Raw genomic sequence first — 27,852 nt, 5'->3', positions numbered from 1 at the left:
GGCAGCAGGTTGTCTCTTTCCATGCATCTGTGCAGTGCTTAGCACGTCCCGATCTCAACTTCCAGCTGCTCCTATAATCCAGATGAGTACAGATGAGCGCACCGGTTCTTGCAGAGGGCAGGGTAGTATTCCTGACCTCTGCAGGTGATCTGCTCTCTCACACATAACTTGAGTGCAAATGTTATTTACGGTCAGAGCCTTGTCCAGCCTCTCTCCAAGTCCCGTGGCAGCGTTTGCTTTGCTCTCCCGCTCCCCCCATCAGAACCTCACATGTGCCAACCACATGTGGCATAAAAAGCAAAATGTCTCTTTGTTCTGGCTACAGCCCCCACTCCCCGGCACTAGGTGAGACACAGGTACATACATCGCTTTTATGGCCAGAAGGGACCATTGTCATCATCTAGTCTGGCCTCCTGTACAACACAGGCCAGGGAGCTTCCTCCGAATAATTCCTAGAGCAGATCTGTTAGAAAAACATTCCCATCTTGATTTAAAAATTGTCAGTGATGGAGAATCCACCATGACCCTTGGGAAATTGTTTCGGTGGTTAATTACTCTCACTGTTAAACATGTAGGCCTTATTTCCAGTCTGAGATACAGCCATCTATCTCCATTTTTAGTTGTCAGCGAAAGGAACGTAGGGAACTAATATGCTGTCCTCACATACACTCTAAGGAACAATCCCACATTGGCAGGGAGCTGAATGAGCTAATAGGCCTTTTCCATCTCTCGCTCTTGAGTCAGGCACATTACAGGGAGATTCTGTGGGTATGTCTTCACTGCAGAGCAGGGGTAGGCATACCCATGTTAGCTTTTATCGACTTAGCATCGGTAACAATAATAGTGAAGACATGGCAACATGGACTAGCAACTTGAATATGTACCCAGGGTCCCTAGCTGGATTGTATTCGGGTTGCTAGCCACTTCTGCCACGTCTAAGCTACTGCATGCCTACCTGTGCTATGATCACACTTTGACTTTGCAAAGAAGATGCCCTGAGTCAGTTTTCTCTAGGCAGCTGTACCACTAGCCTGTCAGCAGTGTGGTCTAGTGCAGGGTACGTGTACCCCTGGGGCTACGCAGAGGTCCTCCAGGAGGTACATCAACTAGTTTTACTACAGGCTGCATAAAAAGCACTAGTGAAGTCAGTACCTACTAAAATTTCATACAGACCGTGACTTGGTTCTACCGCTCTATGTATTATACCCTGAAAAGTAAGTACAGTCTTTATTTTCCAATCGATTTATTGTATAATTATATGGTAAAAATGAGAAAGTAGTAGTTTTTCAGTACTGGCATGCTGTGACGCTTGTGTATTTTTGTCCGATTTTGTAAGCAAGTCGTATAAGTGAGGTGAAACTTGGGGTACACAAGACAAGTGAGATTCCTGAAAGGGGTTCCTGAGTCTGAAAAGGTTGAGAGCCACTGGTCTAGAGGGTAGGGCACTAGACAGGGAGTCAGGAGACCTGGGTTCTTTTCTCGGTTCTGCTGCTGAGTGAGTCACTTTCCCCTCTTTAGGTTTGTTGTCCCCTCTGTAAACAGTCTTTCTTTGCAAAGTGCTTTGAGATCTACCAGATGAAAAGTGCTGTGTGAGAGCTAATTGGGGCTGGCTTGTCGCACCTCTGCCATTCTGCTTCCTAGTGCCGTTGCTTTCATGGAGCTGATATTAGCAAACCACAGGTGGCTGAAGGTGAAATCCCATTGTGTCACCCAGCCTGCCTCACTCCAGCAAAAGAGCACTAACATGCACGCACCCATCTGTCCAGGCTCATGGGATTAACAGATCAGAAGAATGTTTTTAGAACCACCTGGCTGGCTGTGTAGCTGGCTAGCTAATATCTGTCCCCAAACACCTGCTGAGTTTCACAGCCCGCCAAAGGTGAGCAAACAGGGGCCATATCCCCCTACTGATAGCAGCCAGCTTTGCAAAGGCCAAAGCTATCCCAGGTGGAGCAGAGAGCCTTTTAAAAGGGAAGCAGGTGAGAGGCAAAAAACAATAGCTCAGTGAAGCTTTTACGAAAGATGATGCCGAAAATAAATTAGCGGGAAGCAGAGTTGTTTTCCTGGAGTGCTGATTGCAAAACCAAGCAAGGAGCTCTTACAACTAGCCAAGAAAAGGAACACACTGCTCCCTGCATCCAATGAAGTGAGCTGTAGCTCACGGAAGCTTATGCTTGAATAAATTGGTTAGTCTCTAAGGTGCCACAAGTACTCCTTTTCTTACTGCTCCCTCTAGGGATTCCCATGCAGCTCCCCTTTATTTGCCAACTTACTCCTAGCCAAGGCATCATTTTCTTTCCCTTATTGTTTGTGTTTTCTTTCTCCTTTCTCCCTGTAACCCCCTCCTTCCCCCACCCACTTGCCTCAGCTGTTGGCTGTACATAACCCACGGCTGCCAGGAATTTCCCATAAAGTCAGGTGACTCCCGCTGGATGTCAGCTCAGTTCCCTGCCCTCCCCAATTCCATGTACCGAGGCTGGGCTTTCAAACTTGGGCTGCATCGAAGGGAGCCAACCGGGCTGACCAGCACCCAGACAAACTGGGATACTCATACAACATCTCACTGCTGGGGTAAATGTCCTACCAGCCAGGCAGGCGCTGATGGGTGAGTATTTTTGTCATGGGGTAGTGTCGTGCGCTCGCTACACGCCTCCTTTAATAACTGCTTATTTGATTTTGCAAACGGGCAGGGAGATGATGAAGAGCTCTTTGAGCTTGGCCTGCCTTGGTAGTATGGATCGGCAAGTGGCAAAGGGAACGTAAGAAGAATGCAGGGTAACTGGCTGAAATGAAAATTCAAAAAGGGCTCATTAGACTGTGCAAAGATGAGGCTAATTTCCATTCTCAGTTGCCTTTCTGGACTCTCCGGAAATCCTGTGGCTGACTGGCATAATTCTTACATATGCTTCATTATGTATTTGTATTATCGGACACAACCCCTTTGTGTTAGGCGCTGGACATATACAGAACAAACAGACAGTCCTAGCCCCAAAGAGCTTGCAATTTAAATGTAAGACAAAGACAAGAGACAACCAGTTGATATAGACAGACAGGGGAGCAGAAATGCCTATGACCAGACAACACCTGGCTGTTGAATGGCAGTGTGGATTTGACGGTTGTGTTGACTAAACCCCAGGGATGGACAGAGCCGGGGCTATGTGGGAATCTCACGGATTTTGCTGGTTGCGGATTAGCTTTTCAAAGCCGGGGTCTGTTCCGATCCAGATCCCAATTTATCCAGACCTCAGTGATGGTCGGGGGAGCGGATTGGATAATTATTCTGAGGGCAAGATCCTCAGCTGGTGTAGATTGGTGTAGGGACATTAAAGTCAGTGGAACTCCGCTGATTTGCACCAGCTGAGGTGCAAGACACTAGTCTGGGTCCAATTCTGATTAATCCTGCCTGTAACAAAGCTAATTATTTTCCTTAGGTTGAAGAGCTCCCAAATAAAACACCTATTTGGTGTTCAGCTATTACAGGGATGATGCCTATATAAGCACCCGGGTTGATGGATGGGGGCTCTAGAAATGGGTCTGCTCTAACCCCCCCTCAAAAGCTGGGGTGTCTAAAAACTAGCTCTTGCTCAGAAGGTGGCAGATCCGGGCCTCCTATTTGCTGTCACGTTGTGTATCAGTTTGTACATTTGCTCTAGGATGCAGTCGCTGAGCTGCTAAATGAGATGGGTTTTGGGGAGCTCTGCTTTAGTCTGTGCCTTTGACTCCAAAGTATTTTCCTGGCTACAGTGGAGCAGATTCCTCTGGCAGTCATGCTGGTCTAAATCCAGAGTAACGGCAGCAGCAGTGCCAATGAGCTAACTCTGGATTTACACCGCTGTCAACAAAATCCCAGTCTGTCCTGATGCATGTAACTAGGACACTTGGGAAAGGGGAGCCATAGCAGGAGGCAAAGCCTTCCCATCCGAGAACAGCAGCGTGTCCCATTCAGGTTCACCCCAGGCCACGAGCTTCACTGCAGCGGGGGGAGTTAGGTAGGCTTAGCAGAACGGGCCCTGTGAGAGCAGCAGCCTTCCTTCGGCTAAGTTAGCATCAGCCCAGAACGGCGAGTGCAGTGTGCCGCAGAGGAGCAACTGGAGCTGACCCAGAACGAAAGGGTAAAAAGACACGGGTGTCTCCGTGAAGTTTCAGGCACCTAAGCAAAGGATGATGCAAGGACAGAACATTTATAATCACAACAACCATATGCCCACATGTCATGGCGCTGCACGGGCTGGGGAGCGTTGCCAAGGGCTTACAGAACGTTTACCCAGCTACCAGATCGTGACTGTTGCTTTGCACTTTATCCCAAATGCCCCAGCAATGGAAGGCAGAGGAAATATGTTTTTTAGCTGCCTATCAATCCAGGCTAATGCAATTTCTACCCTTCCTCCCTATGACCTGCTGCTGTACAAAGCAGCTGAATAAATCCGTCGGTGCCGCACACTGCATCTTTGCATCATGTTCATGAGGGACGTTGGCACCAGCCATAAACTTGATGAACATCAGATTCTTTCGGGAAGGGAGATGCAAGATAAAAGGGCTCAGGGCTTCTGGCCCTAAGGATTTCTGGGAGGATGGTTAGAGCTCCTTGCAGAGAACAGAGCTGTTCATTCTTGGCACTCTGCCCCCATAGGTAGCTATTCTTTCCCCATTTGGCCGTGGTCAAGGGAAGAGCAGAAAAAGCAGATTTTAAAATCCCTTGAGCGCGAATGTGGCACCTGCTTGGCTGTGCATGAAAAGTCTGTGTGGAAATACAGCGAGGGCCGGATCTGAAGTTCAGGAAAAGGCTTATACTGATTCTGATGAATGTTGAATCCAGCCCAAAAGCAGCCTCCCGCCGAGGACACCAGGAGGCGGGTTTGTAAATAAGTCTGGGGCTCGGACGAGAAACCCACCTGTGCAAAAGAGAAGGGAGAGTTAATGATTCTAATAACGTTTGAAAAGGGGGAATTTAGGGCTGGTGAAACAAGGTCGGCTCCGGAGGCCTCTGTTGATCCACAGAGCAGGGACCCTGCATGGACAGCGCTTAGGGCAAACTGTTCCCACGCTGCTACAACCAGTGTGCCACATGCCAGAGCCCTGTGGAAGAGCGGGGATTTAACCTGACCGATCAGCCCCCTCGCTGTGTTGCAGGGAGGGGCTTTAGTGTGTTTTGAGGCCAAAGATTAAAGGGAAATGGTGTGGTAATACAGGATGTGGAAGAAATGTCTGTCTGTCTGTGAATCTGTAGCTATCTAATCTATGGGCCATATCCTCAGCTCCTAAACTGCATTAGCGCCATTGATGATTTATACCAGCTGACTATCTGCCCTGAAATCTGTCCGTCTATGGATTTATCAGCTCTGGAGCCTGGATTTATCAATAGACAGACAGATATTTTCTATTTCTTTTCGTCCAAGTAAAACATAAATAGCCCCCTAAATGTTTTTAACTAGATTGAATGAATGTCTTTATTTTAAATGTAGTAGAACCTCACTCAGAGTTACAAACATAGGGTTACCGTATTTGAACATTCAAAAAAGAGGACACTCCACCAGGGGAGGAGGTATTTGCTCATGCCCCCCAGCCCCACCCCAACTCCACCCCTTCCCTGCCCTCATTCCAACTTCTTCCCCAAAGTCCCCGTCCCAACTCTGCCCCTCCCTGCCCCATTGGACCCCTTCCCCAAATTCCCACCCCTGCCCCACCTCCTCCTCTGAGCGCGCCGTGTTTCCCCTCCTTCCCCCCCTCCCTCCCAGCTGTGTGAAACAGCTGTTTTGTGGCGCAGGCGCTGGGAGCTCGGGGGGGGGGGGAAGTGGGCACTCTCTCGAGTGATCAGCATTCACTTTCTTTTTCAAATGATCAACACTCACTCTCTTTCTTGAATGACCAACTCTTCTTTCGGGAAAAATAATCATGGCAAAATCCCGGATGTTTTTAGATATTTAAAAATTCTTCCCAGATGGTGATTTAAGAACCAAAAAGCCGGACATGTCCGGGAAAATACGGACGTATGGTAACCCTATACAAACACCTCGGGAATGGAGGTTATTCATAACTGTGAGATGTTCTTAACTCTGAACAAAATGTTCTGGTTGTTCTTTCAAAAGTTTACAGCTGAACATTGACTTAATACAGCTTTGAAACTTTACTATGCAGAAGAAAGATGCTGCTTTCCCTTTTTTTTTTTTTTTAGTAGTTTACATTTAACAGAGTACTGTACTGTATTAGCTTTTTTTTTTTTTTTTTTTTGGTCTTGTCTCTGCTACTGCCTGATGTCATATTTCCGGTTCCAAACGAGGTGTGTGGTTGACTGGTCAGTTCATCTCTCTGGTGTTCGTAACTCTGAGGTTCTGTTGTACAAGGCCAGATACTGTCTGTCTGTCTTTATTTTGCCCCATCACTGTAGAATCTGAGCAGTGAGATTTTTGCCTTGGGAAGAACCTAGTGGAAACTGAGTAAGGACCTCGTGATTTGGCCTTGATAATATATTTATTGTGCATGTGTATTGTAAGATCACAAATAAATAATATAAACTGCTTTCACTTTTAAAAGCTGGCCTGCTTGAATTGGTGGAACAGAAGAGCTAAGCCTGTGTGCATCATAGCCCTCTGCTGGCTAGAGTCTGCTGGCTTATAATTTATCTCTGCCTTGGGCAATACTTCCAACTCTTGTCCTCTAAAATGGGCATTGACTATAGGACCTGACATCCGACACACCTAGGATAAGGAGTGTTTTTTAAATAGTGGAGCGTTTCCCCCTTCTAGTCCTTATGTGTGGGAAATGCAAATCACCGAAACACGCACAAATGCACTTCTGTGTTTTCATAAGAGCTGACTGGGAGTTTGAGAACATTTTGAAGAAAAATGTTTTGAACAAAATTTTGAGAAAATGTTCAGGGATTTTGACCAAAAATACGGGGAGGAAAATTCACGAAACATGTTTCTTTTTTCAGACAAGCAAAAATTTCAAACATTTTGAGATTTTGTCAAAAAAAAAAAAAAGAAAGAAGAGGGGGGCATTTCCTAAAAAGCATTTCCCACTCCTTATATTTGGACTATCTCTTATTTCTACCCACAGAGTCACTTTTTGCTACGTGGATTGCATCTCACCGTCTTTGGAGGAAAAATAAATCCCTGCAGTTTCTAATGAGAAAATTTGGAGGATTAAAAATGATTTGTAACCCTCAATGTTTTGGGGTTTTTTTGGCCTAAATATCTTTCATCACTTGAGATAATTTAAGCAACAGAGGGGATTAATTTCAAGGCTCCCTTGTTTGAGACAAGCAGAGACACGCTACTGGTGACTCATTGAGGGCTCACGGTAACATTTATGTGGTCAGGATGGACTGCTTCAGAATGCCAGCAAATCAAAACAGCCCCTTTCACTTAGTGCAGCTCTTGTTCAGAGTTTTGCTGAGGTGTGAACAATAACAGCCTCGTGAAGCTGCTTTTATTCCTGACGCACATTGAGATGTGAAGGTTGCTAGGACGGTGAGCGCATTGTTTCAGTTATTTTCCAGCCTTGGAATATCTCCAAAGCAATACATGCTGGATTGAAATCACACTTTGTTCTCTGGCTTGAAAGGTGATTTACGATAAATCTATTAGCAAACAAACAAACAAAAAACACTTTAAAGAGCAAAATAATTGGTAAAAGTTGATGGAACTCAGAAATGTTAAATACTTTTGTTTGTTCTAGAGTGGCTCTAAAGACATACATTGAAAAACTCTCAGATAAATGGCTCAGCATTGTGCCTTCAGGAAGTAAGTGCTAGTTTAGACTGTATCTATGCAACTGTATGGCAAAAATCCCATTCTGTGGCATAGGGTGATGATAAAATTGGCAGGGGAAAGAAATCCTGGGAAATGTTTGAGCTTAAACACCTCAATTTGGGCAGAGTGGAGGGGAAGAAATTTCCCCCAGAAAGGGACTTGTTCTTAAACCTTTTCATCTCCTTTCTCCTTGGGGATGAGTGTATGTTCCCTTAGTCCAGTTCATCTAACTTGAACAAGTCCTCCATGCAAAAACCAGGCACCCAAGCTGAAGTGTTCATTTATTCAGGGATTTCATTATTAACAGGAGAAAGTGTTGAAGCACTTGAGCGTTGACTCTCCTGGTGTTTTCAAGCCAGAGAACTTGTTAGATTGGGAGTCCACTGCTGCTAAAAGCAAATCAGAGCGTACAATGTTTATTTTCAGTTTGATGCCACATTGCAAAGAGGGAGAATGGCCCGGTGGTTAGAGCACTAGCTTGGGAGACCATCTTCAATACCTGGCTCCTCCACAGGGTTCCTGCGTGACCTTGGACAAGACATTTAATCTCTCTGTGCCTCCATTCTCCATCAGCAAGTGGGCAGAACAGCTCTTCCCTCCCTCATAGGGATATATGTGAGGATAAATGCATCGAAGATAGCAATGTGCTCGGATGCTGGGGTAAAGCGGACCGTATGAGTACCTAAGATAGGTAGACTCTGCTATTCCCACTGAATAGTATCTTATGCCTTGAGCTCAGTGACACTTCTTGTACACTACGGTGTTACACAACATGGGGCAAGGCCACAAAACCTGTGTCTTTGGCTGAGAGGAAAGGAAGGGCAACAGAAAGGAATTTCTCCAGACCCTTTCCGTGCCCTCTTTTGACTGGAATGGTCAAGTGCTGGCAGGTTACTGGAAGGCCAGATCACCATCCCAGAATGTCTGTACCATGCACTTGTTTACATTCCCGGTGTCCCATTTCACTCACCAATCCTGCATGCATAAGAACACATCTCCCTCTCTGTTTTCCAGCATTGGCCATCGGAGTTGGGGCTGGGGAATTGCAAAGAAACTGTTCCTTCAGGTAGACTGGCTTCGTAGGGCCGAATTCATCTTCAGTGCAACTGCAATGCAGGCCCTTCAGCAGAGGGACATTCTGTGGCTGGGGGCTCTCCATGCCTTGGGGGAAACAAACCTTCACAGGTAGAGCGCTTCTGGCAGCAGAAGTCCTGTCCTCGTATTCAGCTGCCGTGGGGCAGAGTGAATTGGGCCTATTATTATTATCCCCAATAACTGAGTCTAATCTTGCTCCAAATGACGTCAATGGGCAGTTTGGCTTAATAGAAATTGGGTAGGAGGGCCACCAGGACAAATACAGGGCTGTGTGTTTTTTTTCTAGTTGATTATTCTAGGCCTGGGGCCAAGTCCCATTTCTATGGAAGTCCATGGAAAGCTCCTATGGGGTCAGGATCAGGCCCTTTGGCGTAATGCATGTACTAGTTGTGGGTTTCCTTGTTTTACCCCAGAATGGAGTATGTCTTGGAGAGATGCGGGGGGATTCGGGGTGGGAGCTGTTTATCAGCTTAGCTGTAGATTGTGGTCAGTGTTAATGTCACTACTGTTCCATCTTGACCTAGAATATCCTGATCCCAGCCTCCTTTAGAAAGGGGGAGGGAAACCTTTACTAATGTCCTAGTGTTAACTGACAAGGAATGTCCTGGTCTGAGGTTCCTCTAAGGGTAGGAGGTGGAGAAGCTTCCTGAGGAAGGGTAGGGGGTGGGAGATAGGCTTTATGTGAGAATGTCATTCACAGGGATTTCCAGAGTACAGAGGTCTTTATAAATAACCCACTGGCAGGGAATGTCCTAACCTTGGGACAACTTGAGAAAAGGTTGAGAACTTCATCAACAACGTGGTTTTAGCAGATCAGGATTATTATCCTAACCTCAGGTTACCTGTAGGAGGGGAAAGGAGCGCCAAGATCATAGCTTGATGTTAGCTGGCAGAAGAAATGCCCTGATCTAGCTAATCTCAGAGGGAGCCACATTAACCCGATAGCTCTCTTAGATTGCCCTTCCCTACTTTTTTTTGCCCCCCTCCACCAGATTTAAATTGGATCTGCAGCTCAAGCCCTGGACTCCAGCCATGTGCATGTATAGAGCTCACCTTATAAGGGTGGGATTTGCACATGCCTTCAATGTATAACTCTCCCTGCTTGCATGGGAGGCTTCTCTTGGGTTGGAGAGTGATGTATGCAGGAGCATAGGGGGAGCTATTGGAGGCAGCCTTAGCCTTGGGAGAGCTCCACTGAAAAGCAGGAAGGTGTTTGGAAGTGATTTGTTCCTGTTTTCTCACATTCTGTATTTATCCTTCACTTTGCAGAGACGTTCACTATAGCGCACTGAGAAGCCAGAAGACCTATTTGTGGTAAAGCAGCAAAGATCTAGGCTCCCTGGGGCTGATAAACCCAAGCCCATCTTCTGGTTGCTTCCCTGCAACAGACCCCGGTTCACTGCTACTTAAAAAAAAGAGGGCACTTCCATCAAGGAGCGTGTTTCGCTTTGGCCCAAGTACGAGTTGGCCCACAGGTCTCCAGATAGCATGGTGGTGCAGAATAAGTTGGACACAGGGGACCCCAGGAAAGCGGTCCTCTTGGAGCCATTCGTCCATCAGGTTGGGGGCCACATGAGCATGATGAAATACGATGAGCACACCGTCTGCAAACCCCTCATCTCCCAGGAGCAGTGGGTCTACGAGTCGCTCCCCACAGCCATTAAGCAGTTCACGCCTCAGTACAAAGGTAAGAAGGAGCTGGATGATCCAGGAGAGAACTGCGGGGGCGGGGGAGGGAGAATTTATTAATGGTAGCCATGATCAAAAGAGAAGATGTTAGCTACCCATAATTTCATGGATCCTTTCCTTCCCTTAATGAGACAAAGGGCCCGATTCTCTTCTGGCTTGTTGGGTTTAATGCCATTGGCTTCCATGAAGTCATTCCTCATTTACCCCGGTGTAAGAGGATATTCTGGGCCAGTCAACATACTTCCAAAATATGCCAAGCCCCGAGTGCCTTCACTTCACTTTTACTCATGCAAACTCCCATTCGTTTCAGTGTTTTGCCTGAGTATAGATGTCAGGATTTTGCTGTATGACTCCAGGACCTGCAAATGCAACTGGTTTTCTTTGCCTTTATTTTAAGCTTCCTGGGTTTGCAAAATTGAGTTGAGAAACTCACGTCGGGTTCTATCTCTTGAGTTCTCTGGTACTTGCTGTTTCCAGTGGGGCTGAAAATATTGCAAGAAATCCTTTCTTGTCGTATTTTGACTCTTAGCCCCCACTGGAAGCAAGTAGTGCATTACACAGAAAAAAATTAAATGCTATCCTAACATCTTACATCTTCAAAAAAGGCAGTTTCTCTTGTCTTCCAATTTTAATGGAGTCATTGAGGATGGGCAAATTTGGGGGGAGGGAGAGAGAGAGAGAATGTGTGTGTAAAGGAGGTCTACTCTTTGGAATCTCCAACACTTAGTAGACTTTCTCAACATTCTTAGCAATACTGGATGGTTCTTATACACACTCTCTTTCAGTCTTGCAATCACTGTAGAGAAAGTTGTGTGGATTTCTAAAAACTAGCAGATCATCTTTGATGTCTAGATTGGGCGTCTTTCTAACAAAGAATGGTCCTGTTCCACCACAAACTTTGGGCTAGATGCTAGAATCACTGTATGGCCTGTGTTATGCAGGAAGTCAGACTAGCTGCTCATAATGGTCCCTTCTGAATCTATGAAGCAGTGAATTTTAACAAGAGGAGTAAGTGATAAAGCCTCAGTGCTTGCTAAATTCCAGGTAGGATTCCTCCAAATAACAGGGGTTTTGGCTGAACTCTCTAGAGGTTAGTGCTGCTGGGAAAGCATCACTCAACAGAAATGTGAATTCCTGCCAAGTGCCCCCTTTTGGAGCTTGGGTGTTTGAGCTAGTGAGTCATTTGAAGCTATCCAAAGGTTAACTGTTCATGAACATAAGAATGGCCATACTGGGTCAGACCAAAGGTCCATCCAGCCCAGTATCCTGTCTTCCGGGAGTGGCCAATGCCAGGTGCCTCAGAGGGAGTGAACCTAACAGGTAACGATCAAGTGATCTCTCTCTCTCCTGCCATCCATCTCCACCCACAGGCTCAGACTTTTTTGTCAGTGCTGGTGGGTGCTCATGTCCCCCCACCCTGCCCCCGCCCCGCCCCAATTCCGCCCCTATTGGATCCCTCCCCAAATCCCCACCCCAGCCCCACCTCCTCCCCCAAGCGCCCCGTGTTCCCCCTCCTCCCTCCCAGGCTTGCCGTGTGAAACAGCTGTTTTGCGGCACAAGCGCTGGGAGGGAGAAGGGAAAAACAGGACGCAGCGGCGCGCTCAGAGGAGGAGGCAGAGTGGAGGCAGAGGTGAGCTGGGGTGAGGGAGCAGGGTGAGGAGCTGCCGGTGGGTGCAGAGCACCCACCAATTTTTCCCTGTGGGTCCTCCAGCCCCGGAGCACCCACAGAGTCGGCGCCTGCATCTCCACCCTCTGACAAACAGAGGCTAGGGACACCATTCCTTACCCATCCTGGCTAATAGCCATTAATGGACTTAACCTCCATGAATTTATCTAGTTCTCTTTTAAACTCTGTTATAGTCCTAGCCTTCACAACCTCCTCAGGCAAGGAGTTCCACAGGTTGACTGTGCGCTGTGTGAAGAATAACTTCCTTTTATTTGTTTGAAATCTGCTGCCCATTAATTTCATTTGGCGGCCCCTAGTTCTTATATTAGGGGAACAAGTAAATAACTTTTCCTTATTCACTTTCTCCACACCACTCATGATTTGCAAAGAGTGAGAGATTAGCGCTTAAGTCAATGTTGTTAGATCAACACCGTGTCAGTGCAGACACTGCGTCGCTTTCATCGACTCTTGCTGCCTTTCAGAAACCGCCCCACGATGCTGCACACTAGCAGTTAAATCAGTGTAAGTGCTCCTGGTGAGGGGACACACCGCCGACACCAGCATATTGTGGATGTGCAAAACCGATTCAATTACTGTGGTGGCCTACAGCAACGTAACTTAAGTCGGCTTACTGTTGACCTATAGATTTGCCCTTTGTGTGTGGAAACTCTACACCAGTTTAAACTTGGCTCATGTAGGTGAATTAAGAGGTGCAAGCAAGGTGGATGTGAGCCAGGTTTAAACTGATATCAGGATGTCCACACACAAAGTTGCTCCAGTTTAATTACGTGGGTTGCAGCCTCACACCTTTAGTTAAACAGGTCCGCGCTATGGGCAGACCAGGTCCAGTAAGAGCAGCTCAAGGGAGAACAAGCGCTTGTGGCAGGTGTCATGCTGTCAGCTTCAGCCCACGCGATAGTCAGGATTCTGGGCCAAGGTCAGCACGGTGGCAGCAGTCTAGCCGGGAGGCGGGTGAGGCTGCCGAATTACGATCCAGGAAGAGGTGGAGGAGTAGGCGGTGCAAGAGGAGGGGAGGGCGCATGATCTTTCCTGAAGAGGCAGAAAAAGGAAAAGGGGACGAGGGGGAAGCCCGTTTGCACGTGGTGGTGACGAGAGCATCCAAAGACATCCCCATTTCACGTGCAGAGCCTCTTCCCACCTGACGCAGCCGATCGGCTCCGGTAACGCGAGACTGAATCACCACGAGCCTGGTGGCATATTAGTGCTCGCGTGCTGTCTGCGTATATGAGATGCCAGTGACCAGCCTGGGAGAAACTGTCCTCCTGGCTGGGCATCACTGTCAGCCAGCGAAGCGAATGGCTGCCTCAGCAACAGCAGCAAATAGTTGTTCGAGGAGCAAGTTTCCTCTTCAAGCATTTCTCCTGGAGGGTTTTATTTTGGCCGCAACAAGAGGCGATGGAAAGCAGGGCTTGTGACGGCAGGCTGTGGAGCGTGTCTGTTTCAGAGACCTCCTGCCACTTCTCCTTACTAAGTAGCTGCTTTTGTAGTTGCCTGCATTCCCTCAGGGTGAAAGTCACCCCTGTGCTGAGAGCCCAGCACAAACTGGGCACTGCTCACATCATAAGAAGTTATAAGGGGGGTGTATGTGATCCGTCCAAGGCTTGTGCTGTCTTGACCTTGACACACATCCCTGGTAATTTCTCTCCCCTAATAATACACCTAATTTCCCCTCCCTTGTGACCCTGACTGAGCTTTCTGTACTCCGCCCTCCTTGTCACTTGGCCTTCAGCTGGGGTAAGATCTTCCGTGCTAGGAAGTGAGCAGAGCAAGGGCCCTGCACCGTTATTCTCCTGCTTCTGAACAGCTGCAGAGATTAACATGAACTAATGAGCTCGTGGTGAGCTTGGCACCTGGGTACCTGCAGCCAGCAGGCGCTTCCCCACAGGAGGCCCAACAGAAGGGAGGGAAGCAGTCTGGGGGAGGAAGTGAGGTGGGGAGGGTACATCATGCCACTGGGCCCGTTGTAGAAGAAGGATTATTATTATCACTGAGCTTCTGTCTCTTGCTGTAGCAAGCTCACATGGTGCTCCCAAATATCTGCCTGCTGCCAGCTAACTGAGCTCAGCGCACACCTGTGCCAAACGTGCATTGCAGCTGAATTGTCACCGATTATATGTCAGCAGCATGAGTCACATGCCTGTTGTTTTATTGCCAGTGGCTCGGGAAGAGGGTTCTACAGGAGAGCTTTTGGTGTGCTGGAAAAATGGGCCTGATCTGGTTGCCCCAACTCAGTCCACACCCCTACCCAACACCCATAGCAACCCTGCTTATAATTTCTCCGTATACACAGCACACATGTCCCTTATAATTTCTCCTCTAACTCAGTACACATTACATAGGCCTTATCACTCCTCCCTTAACTTAATACACATAGGCCCTTTTTTACACACACACTCACACACACACACACACATTCTCCATCGGCTTTAATTGTGCGATCTGTGGGCACTGAAGCCTCAACAACTGTAAAAGCGAGCCAACAAAATGGAAGCTCATTCATTCCTTTCCTAGAACCCAGTACCTGTGTGTTTTGACTGGGTAAGAATAGCAAGTTCTGACCCCCTAGTTAGCAGAAAATGAGAGAAATATATGTAAAAGTTGGAGACCTCCAAGCCAAATGGTGCTCTATACAACTGTTTATCCGACAAGATATAGCAGAGGCCAGGGAGAAATAATACATTGCATTTCTATAGTGACTTTTGTCCTGAAAGATTCCAAAGCACAGAGAACCAGTGAGATGCAGCTATCTCTGGGGAGGCGCTGTCAACCAGGAGGATGGGGCAGCCCATAACACAACAGTTTCCATGCTGAGAGGATGCCTTTTGTTCATTTGTGAATGTAAGCCCTTGAAATAGACTTCTCTTTATATACAGATAGCATTTAATTATCCCTCAAAAGGAAATGACTGATGCTGGCCTGTAAGCTGTCGTTCCCTCACTCAGCAATAACCTGGCCTTTTGTTAATGAGACTCCACCGCGGGTTGCCATGCAGAACTAGCCCAATGCCCCTGGGACAATGAGGAGTGAACAGGTTTGTGGCTGTCAGCCCCATCCAGCCTGGCCAGACTCTCACAGATAAAGAAAGTGTTCATTTTTTTAAAGGCTACTTTGGAATAATAGTCTCAGTTAAATTCCTGCATGCTGGCATCTATTAACCCTTTCAGTCTGAGTCGGGATATGAGTGAACTGATCTTGCTAAGAGACACAGCTCAGGGATGCTCTAAGCTATGCTGGTTTGTCGCAGCGCCTCTAAAGGCCTTTATATATGTAGGGATTGCTGGTATACTATGTGTTCTGGCCATGCCCGCTCCTGATCTAATACACCCCTCTGCTTGGCGACGGATGGATGGAAAGAGAAGAGAGCTGGCTGTACAACAGGTGGGGATTCCCCCATGCCTGATCTTCAGAGGTGACAAGTAATTGTAGCACCAGTTGAAGTCAATGGAGACTGTGGGTTTCCAGCATCTCTGAAAATCAGACTCAGTATTTCCATTAGCTAGAAAAAGATAATAAAAAAAAAAATAGATTAGCCTTGAAAAAACATGAGTTTAAATTAGCTTTGTGAAACCAAAGCATAATAGTGAGATTTGGAAAACTTCCATAAGGTTTATCCCTTCCTGCTTGCCCCTTATTGCCATTGTTGCTGAGTGACTTCCAATCAATAACAGATTTCGTCCTTTGCTTGTGAGGAAGAGGAGTGTTCCATCTCCCTTTTACACAAGGGAAACTGAGGCACAGAGAGACTAAGTGATTTGCTCAAAGTTGCACAGGGAGTCTGTAGCAGAGCTAGCAATCAAACCCAGATCTCCAAAGTCAGACTCCAAAGACTTTATCGCCTTCCTACTATCGGTCCTTTAGCCCTCTTCCTGATGGGTCATTGGTAACCTTCACAGAAGACCACTGACTATGCAAACCTTAGGCCAGATCCTCTGCTGGTGGAAATCAGCATAGCCCTGTTGAAGTCAATGGGGCCTTATTGATTTCCACCAGCTGAGGATCTGCCCCTTATCTCCAGCACTTGTTGACTGGATGTCGGTGACCAGCAGCTGAGGTTTGACATTGATGGAATGAGAAATCGGAGCAGGGATAGACTAAACTTTTCACATACTCAAATCTCCACCCTCTCCAGTCCCTACTCTCCTGGGATCCATTGTCAGGGTCTCTAGATAACCAGACACATAATACCAGCTATCTTCTAACAAACTGAATCAGCTGCTGTGTCAAAGGCTAATCTTTCTGAGGTAAGAAATGACCCCTCTCTGCCTTCCAAATAAGCAACAAACTCTTTCTGTGCGCAAGATCCACCATAATACCCCGTCCGTGCTATTTCAACATCCACCATAATGCCCCATGCTTTATGAGTTGACTCTCATTACTTTGCAGTTTAAAGGGACACACCCTGTTCAGTGTAAGTCCAAATGTTCTATAAAATCTCATTTTAACCCACCATTGCATGAGTCTTTAAATTACTTTTTCCTCCCCAAATTTTTCCAGCGATGCCAACTCTCACTGTGGTATTGTGTCGCATGAAACTTAGTGTTTTTCTGAAAGCCCCAACTCCTGGAATCCTGTGATTAGGTGAGAAACTCAACTTTCATTTTTTTAAAAGAATAAGTTTATGTCCCTTATAATTGCAGAGAAAAGCTTGAAAACATGTCCTGAGTGCACCCTAAAGGCTCAAACAATGGAAGACAAATAAATAGAACCCAAAACTTATTGTTTTTTGTTTTGTTTTGTTTTTTTAATTTCTTTGGTTTAAAAACCAATCTCCTGATTTGGGGGAGGCTGACCCATGATTTTGGAATGCTTGGTGTTGGAAAGAATGGATTTCCCTGCCATGTTTGCAACCCAGACACCACAGAATTGAAGTAATGTGTGGTAATTAAAGCCTTGATCCTGCAACTGTATCTGCATGGACCTTCCTCTGCATGCATGCAGAGCCCCAATTAAGTCTAAGATGCCCCAGGTGGAAGAAGGGACCGACCCATGCACGTGCAGTTGCACGATTGGAGCCTGAATCGATTAGAAATTGACCCAGCCGAGTTTCACTGTCCAATTTCTGTGAAATAATAATGAATAATAATAATTAATACCTAGCTCTTTTAGCGCTTCTCACCCATCGATCTCACAACTCTCTACAAAGGAGATCAATATCTTTATCCCTATTTTACACATTGGCCTGGTGGGTTTACATGACAATATTACACAGCTGCTTCAAGGAAAAGCACCTGCATTCTAAGCATTTTTCTGCAGCTCACCAGAATGCAGGACTGCATGAGCCTGACCCTGGGGTTTGTCCTGGAACTGTGCAGTGTTGCCTGGAGTAGGTAAGGCATCAAACGCCTGCAGATTTGGAGACAGCCTTGTTGTGTTGTTTTGTTTTTCCTTTTTGCCTGTGACATCTCGGTGAGTTTTGCAGTAAGGGGCGATAAAGCGGTGATCTTTCTCCAATCTATTGTTCTAGCACAGGTAGCTTTTGTCTCTTTCCCACGGAATGAGCCACTGCTGGGAGAGATAAGGCTGTGCACATTAGAAAGAGGTGAACAAGGAGGAAGGGAAGGTTAAATGTCAAAAGGAATATTCTTGAGACCTCTGTCGCCAATTGGCACATATAGATGTCCCCTGTCTCTATTGTTAGCCCCTCTCGGGGCTTGGGGACCATTATGTAATGATGACACTGTGCATGGTATTGTTCAAATGTCATCATTTAAATCCAACACCGTGTTAGTGTTCTTTAAAGAGCATCTGCACAGACTTGGCAGCTCACTTACCCATTTCAGGCAGATTAGATGACCTTGAGACAAGCATTTTCCCTCCCTTCCACCCCACCCTGTCTCTCAGTGCTGTCTGTCTAGTTTTGAGCTGGCTACAGGATTATGGATTTATTTTTCAGGCGCACTTCTGTTCAGATTCCTATTGCGCGTGGCAGTAAATAAACACACTTTTAAATTTAAAAATAAATACACGAGAGAAGAGGTAGCAAGCTACATAGCAAAACAGCTCCTGCAAATTGTAGAGATGCCTCTTGCATGCAGATAGCTTCTGTAAATATACTCTGTCTGCCTAGCTTGCTTTGTATGGAATGGGACAGAATTTTTGGTGGGACTGGAAGGAAGGGAATGGAAAGCACTTTAATGCGACAAAGCTTTGCTTTCAGATAATAAACCCACAGTTGGAATAAAAGAGAAGTAAAGTAGCAGCCAATATGCCTTAAACCATGTATTATATATTTGTTTTGTCAATTATGTGATATAAGCAAAATTCGCCCAGTCCCATAGTGCTATATAACATGAAACAAAATATATTTATTAAAGCTGGGATTTTCAAGTGTGTCCATATTCCACTGAAATTTTGATGCCTCACTGCCCCTTGCACCTTTGAAAAACGTCCCTGTTAATCTTCATATTAAGATATTTAAGACCTATCCATTTCATACTATATAGTACGTTTAGGGCAAGACCAGCATGATTCAATGGAATTATTAGGCTGATTTACACCATCTGATGCTATGTAATTGGGACAGCTTTTGAATGTTGCACACAGCATTTGAGATATAGCTACAATGTATTTGATAAGAAATATACTCTGAAAACAGGTTTCAGAGTAGCAGCCGTGTTAGTCTGTATTCGCAAAAAGAAAAGGAGGACTTGTGGCACCTTAGAGACTAACCAATTTATTTGAGCATAAGCTTTCGTGAGCTACAGCTCACTTCATCTGAAAACAGACTGTAGAGTTAACATTGAGGAGTCTTACGTTTGTCTCACAGTGATTGCATCGATTTACCTTAGATGAAATTGTTTTCTTATCTGCCTGCTATGCAAACTCAAACTGGGACTCTGAGAGGCAAGCTGGATGTTTTACTGGTTCTTGCATGATCATCTCTAATACAGATTTGGCAGCTGGAATTTAGTTTACAATTCTGGGGGTGATGCACAAGCCAGAATAAAATCTAGCTCCCTCTCTTTAAACTGCGCTGGTGTTACAATGCTAGCACGAGGGGAGGGGGGGAAGATAAGGTCCAGATTTTCAGAAATGCTGAGCACCCACAACTCCACCTGAAGTGGATGCTCAGCACCTCCGTAATTCAGGCCATGAGCGCTTGTTTTAGTCTCTAGGGTGCCACAAGTACTCCTGTTCTTTTTGCGGATACAGACTAACACGGCTGCTACTCTGAAACCTGTTTTAGTCAGCAAAGTCAGCAGATATGACTTTGAAGACAAGCAGGGGGGCAGTTCAGTGGAGTAAGACACTGCCATTTTCACAGTCATTTCTGACGGTAGTCTCTCTCTAAATGGAAAGAAGGGGGCCTCTATAATTGTTTCATCATATTTCCTTCGGAAAACAGAATTTCCTTTGTTCTAAACTTCAAAAATACATCTCCTTTCAAAGACTAATGAAACGGGGAGGTTTCCACCTAGGGATTTCTGGATAGGAAAACCAGATCTATATTTTGCCAAGTTGTGTGGTTCTTGCTGTTGGTGGCTTTTGTAGGTCCCTAAAGCCATTGTTACAAGCTGCTTTTGGACTGTGGTTACCATTGTGGGAGTTGGAAATGACCAGGCACTGCTGTGAGAAGCTCACATGGCTGGAATCCTGTCTAATACTGAAAGGGCAATGCTCTGACAATGCCTGTACTGCTGGACTCTGGGCTGGCGCTGCTGTGAGGAAGTTCACAAGGAATTGACAGAGGAGTCCTCCCTGTCAAATCAGGGCTGTTCTTAGCAAGGGGACCACTGCAATCAACCTTTCCCTGAAAGGTGATAGCTGCCTCGAATACAAGCCATGCCCATGAGTCATTTGTCATTTGAAGCGCTGAGGCAAGGGTCCCTGTTGTAAAACTTTGCTAAGAGAAGGGTAGATATGTAAAAGGTTGCATGGCAGAAAGGTTCAGCCATCTGATGCCTATTAAAGTCAATGGAAGTTGCACAGCTAAAATACTGGGGGATGTTTTGAATATTCAAGGATGGTGCCTAATGGTTAGCACTCCAAGCTTTCGTAAGTCAAGCAAGAGAGAGGTATGTATCCAATTAGTGTTCTCTTCTGTTCCCCCCCATCCTCCCCTTCATGGCAAAGTATGGAGTGGTTGCAGAGGCAGTCTTCAATTCCTGATGGTCTTTAACTCCTAGGGAAAAAACCATACAGTGCATTGGAAGGACAAGCCCAGGCCAGCATAGCTGATACACACAAAGGTAATTACTGTGGGCCAGTGTTCAGACCCGCACACACGCTTTAGCAGAACTGGCCCTGTGTATTTTCCTTAGTTTGCAATCGGAAGAATGTCCTCCAGCTGTGGCATTATTGGCTAATTCCACAGCCACTGATAGATTTCGTGCTGCTGCCTACAAAAACCCCCACAAACCTTTTGGAATTTGGAAGGCTCTAAGTCACCAGGCTATCCTTTAACTTCAACAGTCCATTTGTTACAGTGCAAAGGATGATAAAATAGGTCACGCTGCTAAGATACTTTTCAGAGTAGCAGCTGTGTTAGTCTGTATTGTGTTATGCTCAGATAAATTTGTTAGTCTCTAAGGTGCCACAAGTACTCCTGTTCTTTTTGCTAAGATACTGTTACGCTTGCTCTTGTTTCTAAAATAATCTGATAAACTATTCAAGGCCAGCTTTCTAAGTAGTCAGTCTTCCTCTGTATTTTTCAATGGTAGTGTTTTTTCTTTTTTGCGGTCACTAAAAATGCCATTGGCCATTTATAAGAAATCTGAAGACTGACTTCAGTGGAGTTACATTAGAGATGAGTTTGGCTCAGAGTAATGTGGAAAACTGCAGAAATGAGCGAGAAATCTTTCGGTCAACAAAGCTATTTGACTACGTAACGTATTCATGGATGGATATATAATAGTTCTGCATGGCACTTGTATAGGACTTTTCATTGGCAGAGCTCACTGTGCCTTAGAAGAGTGTCTTTGTTGCCGTGTGGGGAAGCTGAAGCACAGGGAGGCTTCAGCAGCAAGCGAGGGGCTCAACCTTGCTGAAAACCAAGCCCAAGATGTCTCAAATTGGGCTTCCCAAAAGCACGGGTATCCAAAATTAGAGGCTACAATTGACACTGAGTCAAGGCAGAGCTGGGCCTGGAACTGTAGTCTCCTAGCCCAGAGTTCTGTCTGCCTCTCCTGGACAGAATGTTGGACCTGCTCAGATGCCACTGCCTGGAGAACCCTTGGAGACCACAAGACCCTAATGCTGGTACAGGCAATGGGTCTGACTTAATGCTGAAGACCTATTACTTTGGAGCAGAAATTCCTTAGTTCTGTCCATGCTGATGACCATGAAGTCCTGTGTGGCCGTGGAATCATTGCAATAGGCACTTCCCGACCTGGGCTTTACTGAAACTCCTTATGCCAGTGCAGCACTTTTCCTGCAGCCGTGGCTCTTCTAAGCTCCCGTGCTGTCGTGCACACTGACATTTGTTTCACGGATTTCCCTCTCCCTTCCGACCCTCATTTTGTTCCCTGCTGCTGGAAAACTGCTCAAGAGCGAGAGACCTGAATGGCTCCTTGTCAGCGAGCCAAGCCCTCTAGAATCCTGTGTCTGGCCCCTGTTGGTTTAGCTGTTACGTAGCTTGGAAAGAATGAATGCCCAGGGTGGAGTGGAGAATGCAAAGAACATGATGTACAGGACAGCTTCCATGTGAGGCAGGAAGGTGGGGGTTGGATGGAATGGTAGTACCTGGGAAAGAGAAAGGAGCATCTAAAAAGCCTGCAGCTATTTTCCAGAGGCTCAGGGACTGCTTACATTTACAGGGCAGAGGGTCTGATTTCAGCAGTTGCTAGAGCACTAAGCTATCCCTGGTAAGTGCACCGCTAAAGTATCAAAGTTCTGATACAAGCACCTTGAACAGAGTGGGATAATAATGCAAGCAACGACTGGTCTGTAATGGCTCTGTGCAGGTCAACCCGTTGCCTGGGAGGGAAATTTTTGCCACATTCACACGATCCTCCCTCCTTTTGTAGGTATCATCTCGGTGTGCCTCAGAAAGGACAGCTTGGGGAATGTAGGCCTGATAGCCAGCCCCAGCCTGCCGACCGACAACTGCAGCTCCTTGGATAAGGAGCATTCGGTGATGCTATGGCAGGAGATCAAGCGGACGTCAACCACCAGCAGTGAGCGCTTGTTTGTCGAATGGAGTCAGACACCTTTCCCAAAGACCATCAAAGACAGGTGAGTGCCCCATGCATGAGTCGAGGGGCTCTGAAGCAGCAGAAGCTCTGCTTGCAATCTGAGCCGAATACAAGACTGATCGCATTTATAGTCTGTGCCTTCTAGGCACGAAGCCCAGGTGTGTGGTATGCTTATGTTTGGCATAGGAATATTCCAAACAAATAATGGGCCGGCATCGGATCTTGCTCTGGTTTTGCAACGGTGTAACTCCAGTGGAGTGACTCCTGATTTACTGCAGTGTAAATTAGATCAGAATCCAGCCATTGGCTTCAGCGGCGTTCTCTCCCCGTAATCCCCCAAAACAATAGGCCAGATTCTGATGTCACTTACACAGGTGCCAATCTGGAGCGATTCCACTGACTAGTGGAGTCACTCCTGATTGACACCTAGGTGATTGTGACCAGGATTTGCATCTTTTTCACAAACACCTCTTATTTGATCTCCGCTTGCCAACAGGCAGAATTGCAGTCCCTTAATTCTGGAGAGAGCAGGGGATGCTTTTCACCTCCTCTGCCAGGTTGCAGGGTGCCCCAAAGCAGCAGGAAGGAAGTGAGGCCATGGCTGTGCCCCCTGTCCCACAATCACTGCCCAGAGAAGCTCAACAGTGACAAAAGCTGCACAAAGGACAGTGAGCTGCACCCTGTAAAAGGCTGTAAAGGGTACATGTGCAGCCTTTTACACTCATAAGAATACCTCCTGATAGTCTCCTTGCATGGAGCAGCTCTGGACCACCCCCAATGCTGGCTTATGTCTACAGCACTCAATGGAGCTCTGAACAGTTGCTCTGCTAGAATTGCAGGGGAGACCTGCCTTGACCTTTTACATTCTCAAATGTTTTCAGTGAGACGCAGGATCATTCACTCTAACTGGTTCAAAACAGACCCAGCTCAGCTATCGTTTAGCGGTACGATTCAGCTCCCATTAAAGCCAGTGGGAGTTTTGCCACTGACCTCGATGAGAGAGGAATCATACCCATAAGATGGATGAGACCAAGGGCTGAATATACAGGGAAAACGAATCCACTCTCCCCATCAGAGGTGGTCCCTCTAACCCACAGATAAGGCACGTTGGCAGGCAGTTTGTCTATGCTGCCCCTGTTAGGGGGATAAATGGAGATCCCAGGCTTCCGTGCAATGAATCTGGGCCCTTTCACAGAAGCCAAACTCGCTTTAAAATTGCAGTGAAAAAATATTGGCACCAAGCAACCGCCTAACTTCCTGAAAAGGACTTTGGTTCGGTAGCAAAGGATCCCTGCAGATTAGCCAGGATGAATGCTTATTTCCCTGAGGGGCTCTGAAAATTTCCCATATCGGGTTTCGTACTCTACAAAAGGAGGGGAAAAGCCAGCTTCTTTTCTCGGAGCTTACAAACCAGATTTGCTGCTTTGGTGTACTTTGTCTAGCTGCCCAGGGAAGGCACTCTTTAGGACGGAACTTCAGTACCACACGGCCATCTCTTCACTCATGGAGGATACAAATGGGAACCAGCCAGAAAGAAAGAGCTATAATCCCTGGGCACTGCACTGCCACCAACTGCACCTGAACCGCATGTCCTCCAAACTTGATGAGAACAAACTACATCGTATCCTTTTTCATTCCCGCCGTTCTTGCTGCACTTTGCTTATTGCATAGCGGTGATGCTGCGGGGGGAAAGACCAGCCTTCTGATGGAGAGTTTATAGTGTGTATATTGGCTGCTAATAATGGATCACAAGCGTAATCAATGAAACATTTTTATGTGTAGGTTATAACAGGCCCCAGAGCCCTTGGGCATGAACACAATGTAATTAACTGCATTCTGGAGCCTCTCTGTGTTTAAAAGAAACCCCACCTCAAAGGGTGGCCATCCAAAGTCAAGGGAGCCCTTCACGTAAAGGGATCAAAGCAGCAACAGCTTTTCTCCTTCGTAAGACATGTCATTTGATCACCGGTCATGTGATCAATGCCTTTTAACCCCGCCACCAACAGACCTGAGTGACTTCAGTGTTGATGAAAGGTGTTGGATTGACAGCTCTGGGCTGCATCCACACTAGAGAACTGAGCCATTGATAATTTACCTGGTGATATTGCACTTAGAATAAGTTGGCTGAAACTGGCGACAAGAGGCCAGTAGCCACGATGAGTGCTGGTAAAGGTGGATTGCAAAGTCTCATTACAATTGTGAATGATTATGGTGAACTTCAGAGGATGCACAGAGCCACCCCTGATTTAAGACCTATTTCAGTTGTACATTTAATAATAACAAGTCTCCTTAACTCATGTGTCCAGAGTTTCTGTTGCTTGAAAACGTGGTGTCAAAGTATCAATATCCCTGCATTCTGGACTTAAAGATGGGAACCAGGCAGCATGGAGATGATGCATCAGAAGAGAAGAAAGCACGCCACATAAAGAAGTGTGAACAGAGCACTTCTGGATCTCTTGGAGTTCGCATCTGCGGAATGCAGGTAGGGTGGCCTCTTGAGCCCTTCAATATTTCTGTTCTTCAAAACAAGCACAAGGAGTTACCACTTAATAAACTCTAAGGGCCAGATTCTCAGCTGGTATAAACTGCCATATCTTCATTCTTTATCTCAGTTGAGCTATCCCATTTTACACCAGCTATATATCTGGCCCTAGACACATACATTGCCCTGATTCTCTGCCTACGCTGTTCAGTGTTAGTCAGGACTGGAAGCTGGAAGAAAGAAGAACATAAACTTTCCATGCTCATTCATTTCTAGGAGCTGTCTAGTCTAGTCAGTGCAAATACCAGACACCCTTTTTGTGCTAAATATTACGGCTCTTCAAGACTGAAATTGTCACCCCTTCCTGCAAGATACTGAAAGCATAAATTTGTTTCACTTATGCCTCTGAGAAGATTTAGAACATTGCTCTGCTGTGTCTGCGGGATAATTATTATGATTAAAACACATATATAGCACTATAAATAGCTAGCGTCAAGTAGGTTCCTCTCCGGTCTTCAGCGTTCTGATACTGAACTGATTATCCTTTAAATTACATGTGGTATGGAAGCTAATTCTGTATCCACTCCCAGATCTTGATCGTGTCAATATTCCTGTCTAGATTTCCTTGTCATTCTTTATTTCTGTGCTTTGGAAAATAAGACTATAGCACTGTGCATTACCAGCTGAGGGCGGCACCTTTATTAAGGCCTTGTCTACAGTGGTTGTTTATCCCAGTTTCAGATACTGGTTTTGCTGCACTCGTACAAACCCTTAGTGTAGATGGGGGTAAGATGCTATAAATCACTATTTTCCCCTATGCATCTTATACCCATTTCAGGCAGGGGTAAATTGCACCAGTGCAAACTGCAGCTTATAGCCTGCCTACACTAGGGGTTTGTACCAGTGCAGCTATCCCAGTGGCTGGATAGCAGTAGCTTAAACCTCCCATGTAGACACGGTTTTAGATTCAGTTAGCGGCCTGCTGCATAAATTGCCGTATGCTGTTGAGACTAGAGAGGAACTAAGCATCTCATGTACCAGCTTGATTGTGGACCCTTTCATTTTAGATTAACTCTAAACTATGTGCTTTTCCTTCTGTCGAACTAGCTGGATTACTTACATGCAGGATGTTTCGAAGGTGCAATAATTTGAGAGAGAGACAATCTGGATTATTGTTCTTTTTATTCAAGGTTTACCAAGCAGATACTGGCCAATTTCTCTGCAAAGACAAGTATTATGGAAGGAAACTGTCACCTGATGGCTTCAGACAGGCCCTCTACCAGTTCCTTCACAATGGTAACCGTCTCAGAACAGACGTTTTAGAACCCATTGTGTCACAACTAAAGGCTCTGCTTTCAGTCATCAAAAGCCAGAGTTCCTATCGATTCTACTCCAGCTCCCTTCTCATCATCTATGATGGACAGGAACCAAAGGAGAATAAAGAAACCTTAGACAACCATCCTCAGGGGTGTTTTCAGAACATAAACCGCACCATGCCACATGGGACGGGTTACCCCAAAGTTGACGTCCGCATGATAGATTTTGCTCACACCACTTATAAAGGTTCAAAGTATAATCATACCATCTACGACGGGCCAGATCATGGCTATATTTTCGGGCTAGAAAATCTTGTCAAAATTCTTGAGAATACCAGAGAAGGAGAATGACAAATGCTGTGACACAGCATGGACTTTGTGGTGATAAATATCCCAGGAAGGGACTGCCTATGCATGGGGCCCCTCCCGGCTTTTGAACATCCTGTGTACTGTTTGGAATGAGAGCATTGGTGCCTTGCTAGGAAAGCGCAGAAGATGCTACATGCCATTACCCAATCGAACTGTAAAAGCAAAGGATTGAAAAGAATCCATCGTGTCTGTGATCTCGCTAAAGATTTATTTTCCTTTCTTCTTTTACTGCTGTCCTTGATTTGTTTGCGAGCAAGAGGAAAGCATTACCTGAAAGAATCTTAAAATTAACATAGGGCCTGCTCACCTCCATATCACCTGCAAAGCCAAGAACGCTAAGCAAAGACCATGCAGTTGAAAGACTATTAAGAGGTGTTGGCAGGTCTTAACAAGTTGCAGCATTACTTTCAACCCAAGCTCAACATGATGGGCCAAGGACATTCAATGACACAAACAGAAGACAATTGCACTTTCTGATCTTCACGCCCCAAACGCCTGGCACTTTTAAGACTGTGATAATGTGTGAAGCCCTCAGTACGGTGTGTGTATATATATATATATATACACGGTATATGTGGTGCTATATAAGAGGTGCTATGTTTAAGAGGTCCTTGGTGTAAGGAATTTATAGTCCCAAGGCATGAGTGAGGATGCTACAAAGCACAAACAGAATCGTACAAGTACTTAATATGCCCTGGAAGAATAAGGGGGCAGACTAAGGAGTTTTCTGAAGGAGGGGATGGAAAGGAGCCAGATATATCAGAGAGTGCTGAGTCTGTCTGATACTGATGTCAAGAGTGCCGATTAGGTGAGATACTGGTCATGAAAGGATTCTCATCAGGACCTGGTAGTGTGACATAAGGCTTGCCTGTGCATGAAACTTATTCCAGAACAAGGTACAGTGTGAATTCAAAGTGGAACAGCTGTTCCAAAATAACTCCGTGTGTGGGTGCTTGTATTCTGGAATAAGAGTGCCTTTTTCTGGCTTAGCTTAATCCACTTCCAAAGTGCAAAATAGTTATTCCGGAATAACTCCATGTTTGGACCGGCCCTCTGAGTCAGGAACTGGACATTTAGGGTCATTTTTTTTTTTTGAACTGTGTATGTGTGCGCGAGTGTGTGCGTGTGTGTGTTTGGAGAACACACAATTGGGAAAATTTAACAAAATGCTTACAATATTTGTGGGCAGATAAGAATACGGAACAACCAATATAACCAATTCCTTCCTGTGCAATATGGGAAACCTGTTAGAATGTCCTTAAGTCAAGAACAGAGATACAAAGTGCAATTACTGGGGAGCTGAAGTGTAAATAAAATTGTCCAGGTCACT

At 46.0% G+C, this 27,852-nt stretch overlaps 1 protein-coding gene across 1 annotated transcript in view; it reads left to right on the top strand.

Annotated features, from left to right (window-relative positions):
- Positions 1 to 27,829, top strand: part of IP6K3 (inositol hexakisphosphate kinase 3) — a 37,816-nt gene extending 9,987 nt beyond the window's left edge. The window contains exons 3-7 of the mRNA XM_077839219.1: positions 10,116 to 10,533; positions 22,188 to 22,395; positions 23,798 to 23,976; positions 24,662 to 24,837; positions 26,028 to 27,829. Of these exons, the coding sequence (XP_077695345.1) occupies positions 10,335 to 10,533; positions 22,188 to 22,395; positions 23,798 to 23,976; positions 24,662 to 24,837; positions 26,028 to 26,504 (1,239 nt within the window). The 5' untranslated portion in view covers positions 10,116 to 10,334 and the 3' untranslated portion in view covers positions 26,505 to 27,829. The remainder of the gene's footprint in view (positions 1 to 10,115; positions 10,534 to 22,187; positions 22,396 to 23,797; positions 23,977 to 24,661; positions 24,838 to 26,027) is intronic.
- The last annotated feature ends 23 nt before the right edge of the window (positions 27,830 to 27,852 follow it).

The sequence above is a fragment of the Eretmochelys imbricata genome, chromosome 21 (genome assembly GCF_965152235.1).
Source record: "Eretmochelys imbricata isolate rEreImb1 chromosome 21, rEreImb1.hap1, whole genome shotgun sequence".
Classification (NCBI taxonomy): domain Eukaryota; kingdom Metazoa; phylum Chordata; order Testudines; family Cheloniidae; genus Eretmochelys; species Eretmochelys imbricata.
This window is presented reverse-complemented; position numbering and strand designations above follow the sequence as displayed.